At 38.3% G+C, this 4761-nt stretch overlaps 1 protein-coding gene across 1 annotated transcript; it reads right to left on the bottom strand.

Moving 5' to 3' along the window:
- Positions 1–597: 597 nt before the first annotated feature.
- On the bottom strand, positions 598–3533 carry LOC112460224 (aquaporin-like; the record flags this gene model as incomplete). Its single annotated transcript, XM_025024828.1, has 2 exons — positions 598–1551; positions 3021–3533. Coding segments are annotated over 2 exons (522 nt in total), but the record flags the coding sequence as incomplete, so codon positions are not given.
- Between the last annotated feature and the right edge of the window lie 1228 nt (positions 3534–4761).

Below are 4761 nucleotides of genomic sequence, written 5' to 3'. Positions count from 1 at the left end.
GGTTAAATTGTTCTCCTTTTTGCAATTGTGCAAGTAGGTCATTCGTCGCCAAGATTCACAAGAAATAAGAGTAAGATAGTATACGTTACGGGTGGGCAAATAATTAATGAGATTCTGTCGTACTTACACGTATATTTGTGCGTCTCTTGATAAAGTACATAAATGGTGAATTGTTGACGCTCGAAAACTATCGTTTCCGTCGAAAGCCACCGTATCAACAGGAAAGAATTCTTTTCTCCGACGGACGAAACGCTTTTTCCAGCTATATAGCAATAGCTTCGGGCGAGTACATACGCGTAACTATGGAAATAACGAATGTATGTGTATCTATGTAACAAAAATTGGTTCGTAAAAAGTCATCGGTCGGCCCGTTCGCTGGCTACTGGGGATCGACATTTCCGCTTCCGGCGAACCAGACGACTCCAACAAACACGAGTACAAAATAGTCTGTTCTGCTTAATTGAGCGAATAACGTGGAAACGATTCGTCAAGCGATATCGTATAAAAATATTGCTACGTATAAATAGATTACGTATAACTATGTTAAACAATATGGGAGGCGTATAAGAGTAAAAAAGAACGAAAATATGACACAGGTTAGTTTTATATCGTTAGATAATTTTATTCGTTGTCAAATTGAGTATAATAAAAGTTAAGATATTAACACGCACGCATACATGACTAGGTACATTTTCCAAATTTATTTATTGGCCATTTTATTCTCACCAGATCGCAGATGTGTAACTTATCAACTTATCACTAATGCATATATGTAAAGTAGATCAAAGTATGACAGTGAATAACAAGAGAAAGTAAATATATATGTACATACATGCACTTCACACACGCAATAAACTCTTTTGATGATCGAGACATTTATAACAAACGAATGTACACTATATTACAGAGAGAAAGTGGCAAAATAATGGCTCACTCGAAATTAATTTTATTTTTTATATTTAGATCACGATTACAAGGGCACTGTGTCAAGATGCTTTCACACATCATACAAGAGTCTCTTATCGTCTATATTCCTAAATAAATAGGCAGACATCACATTGGACTTGATTAGATTCGATAAAATTGGAGGTGTATTAATCTGATTGCATTGCATCCAAATTTTTTTTTATGCATTTAAGCTTAGACCGGATCGTCGAAGGTAACGACTTATAACGATGTGCGCGTTTCTACAGTTAACTCACTGAGAAACGGCGTGACTTGCGGTTGTACGAGATATACGCGTGTGATGACTGCTGTGTCAGTTCACGTTGACGACCAACACCATTCGCGACGAGTCGAATCGAGACGATTGTCTATCTCGTGTATCTCGGGGATTGTGAGTATATCCTGGTTGAGCTTTTGAAGCTTCCCGCGATCCTGGTCATCTGGTCCCGCCATTGAATCGCCCGGTGCATTCTAAAGCACCTATCTTACCTATACCCCGAAAATCCGGATGGTTTTCCTCGCGTCGAGAAAGCGTCCACCGAGTTTCAGCTTCTTACCGCTCATCACTTTCGGTCGTTTCGGTCTCTCGCCATCAAGTTAGGACTGCTGAAAGGTGAACGCCAGAGGAATGTCAGGTAATTTTCGGGGCGTCATTTCGGAACGCGGTCGTGATCGAGCCGAAAGCCGCAAATCGAATCGCGGAAATATTCAGCGGCATGATATCACGGGAAAATGAGGATGTTTGAGGATCGCTGATAATCACGGGATTGGCTGAATAACGGATATTGACTGCGCGCTATGCTGCGGTTAATAAATAGCGGCTTCGCAAATAATATTCACCGAGCATAATAATATTCACCGTTGCTTTAATTAAAATGAATGGAAAGAGCTCTTTTTGCTTCTAATTAAAATTAAAGCATTTTCTAGCTATGTCAGTTGGAATGAGGTTGCATAAAATTAATTTTCTCCGAGATTGGAAATTTCGTGCTTATATATGTTTAAGAATCAAAAGAACATTTCACCGTATACATCCGTTTCTTAGTAACGGATGTAAAGCCTTGGACGACGACGGTGCGAAGGAATAAGAGACTTTATTACGTAGAATTACGTGCGGTCTTAAGGATCGTCTTAATATTCTCGCACTACGCTCGTTATTACGCTCAAAGCGCTTTTACACCCCGAAGCAGGTTGTCTTTGTTCAAAGGGCTTTCAAACGCGCTGCGCCGAGCGCAGATAAAATCGCGGTTCTCGATCACGGTGAAATAAGAAGATACGTATATAAGAATAAGATACAATATCGTTGGGGACGAACGGCTTCTTTCCTTATCCACTTTAGAGCTCGCGCATCGACGATCGGGGTAAACCGACGACGTTAAATCCAGCTCTCCGGTAACGTCCCGTAAAACCAGTTTTACTGAACTTCCTTGCCCACCATAGCGATTTATCGTCGACCTTTATGGCCGGCCCTTACAAGATAATCCGCATCATGCGAAAAGTCTTGATGCATGGTGGGCATGGCGTTTACATGATAAAGCCACCGTGAGCCTCGTTTCTCCCGTATTTTAAGGGGTCATTTAGTCGCACGAAAATGGCCGTTAATTTCGCCGAAACGTCGTTAACAAGAATTATCGCTGAAACGGGACATGGTTCCGGTTACGTGCGAGATTCGCATACGTTTTGTATCTTAGTTTAGGGCATATAAAACGGGGGTTCTATATCGATTATTTCATGTTGCGTCAATTATATTCGAGAAGTATAATGGGAAAAATTAATTGAAGATAAGCATTTTAAATATTTTATATTACGCGCAAGAAACGAACGTTAAAGTTGCATATTTCAAATTAAATATTTCTCTATAATATCTAAATTAATAAATAATGCATTGTATATTTTAAAATAATATTCAAATGTTCCTTTCATATGCAAAGGTCTTTCTTCGAATTCTAGGAAAGTTAATTATATAAATTTAAATATTACACCTCTTGCTTTTTTGCTTATAACTGCTAGCTGCACGATTCAAATGTCTTGTAGTTATAAAAATTGATGAAAAATCGGTTATTAATCGTTCGTCTCACCTCCGTTTTGTGGATTTCCACGCTGTTAAGCGCGACAGCTTCGGGTATGGGTTCCTCTTCCTCGACCTCGTCGGGAACACCGAAAATAGTTCTGTACATGAACGAGGAAATCATGGCGCCGCCGATCGGGCCAAACCAGTAGATCCAGTGATGCGTCCACTGGTTGTTCCATAATGCTGGCGCGAACGTCCTTGCGGGATTCATGCTGCAACCGGTGTAGGGCCCGACCGCAGTCCCCATCACGGCCACTGTAAGACCGAACTTGATCGGCACCGAGTCCGAATTCTTCTGATTTCTCGGATCCCAGACGGAACACACCACCAGCATCAGAACGGCGGTCGCGAGGCCCTCGATAATCAAGCCCTGAATCGCGGACAGATCGACGTGCAGATCGTTCACGCAAAACATATCAGCCTGATCGACCGTGCCGGCTGTCAGACGATCCTTTGGCGTCACCACCTGTATTAAAATAATAGAGGCGATGATTACATTTGATAACACTTTTCTTAAACGAAATTAAAATCGTCACGTTTTCTCTTAAACATATTTCACATATTATATAATAATAACGGATTTTATTGTGGAAGCAAAATGGGATTTTATTATACACAATAAGTAAAGCAAACGCTGTGTACAATGATGAACATTGCTTTTATCCGCATTATCGTATTGGAAACGTATAAAGAAAGCATTATATTATTTTGTTATTTATAAAAATAAATTGACAATGAATTAAAAACATTCATTTATAAAAGCAAATATTTCAACGGAAATTGCAAATATATTGTGATTTATTTATTTTTATTTGTTGTATGTTTTATAAAATTATATTATAAATTGCGATTGGAGATGACTGTTACGAAAACAATAATGAAAAAAAGGAGGACTTTGAAGTATGAAATATAATATATACGAAGTACTATTTATATATATACGCAATATCCTTTTGCTTTAGCGGGTAACACTTTTGCATTTGTCTGCTATCAGAATCGTAATTTATATTCTGCAACATTATTTCCATAATAAATTTATATTTTCCGCGATTATTGAACTCAAAGAACACATTATTCAATAATATAATAGGAGTAGGATGCAATTCTGTTTTTCACTTTTATCTAGACTGTCGCGTCGACAGTAAGGTTTTCCCTGATTACACGAGAACATTAATTATTAATCGACACGTACTGATTAAATATAGGTCTTGACCCGCGTTTCGTTATAAGTATTGATGCAAGCTAAATCGAGAATATTCCTGATTTATCTTAATAACCCCATAACCTGTCGCCAGCATATCTGTCTTGCTCAAAATAATCATTTTCCTTTCATTGGGATGTCACTGAACAAAATGCTAATTAGACATTTTAATAAAATCCACATTCCATGCGTGTCGTTTCGTCTATATTTAGCTTAAATTACGACACGGATACAGTAAACTGCTGAAGGTTACCACATATGTCAATATGGCCAGAAAATCTTTATATAGATCTTTATATAGACCAGAAAATTTTTATATAGATTATATCTTTATATAGATTTCTGTATTTGAACGTGACAACTTCGATCGCACAGTTATCTCGCAACAAATGCTTTAAGGCTCCTATGGGCTCTTTCCCGACATCTCATGAGATGTGACGTCAGAAGCGAGAAATGTTAAGAATTGACACGTTGAGAATTCTCGCGTATACTCAGAGAAATTGACAGTTTGTTCAAAAATTAACAAATGGATAATCCGATATTTTTA

The sequence above is a fragment of the Temnothorax curvispinosus genome, unplaced genomic scaffold, assembly GCF_003070985.1.
Source record: "Temnothorax curvispinosus isolate PA1 unplaced genomic scaffold, ASM307098v1 QBEX01010404.1, whole genome shotgun sequence".
NCBI classification, from domain to species: Eukaryota; Metazoa; Arthropoda; class Insecta; order Hymenoptera; family Formicidae; genus Temnothorax; species Temnothorax curvispinosus.
This window is presented reverse-complemented; position numbering and strand designations above follow the sequence as displayed.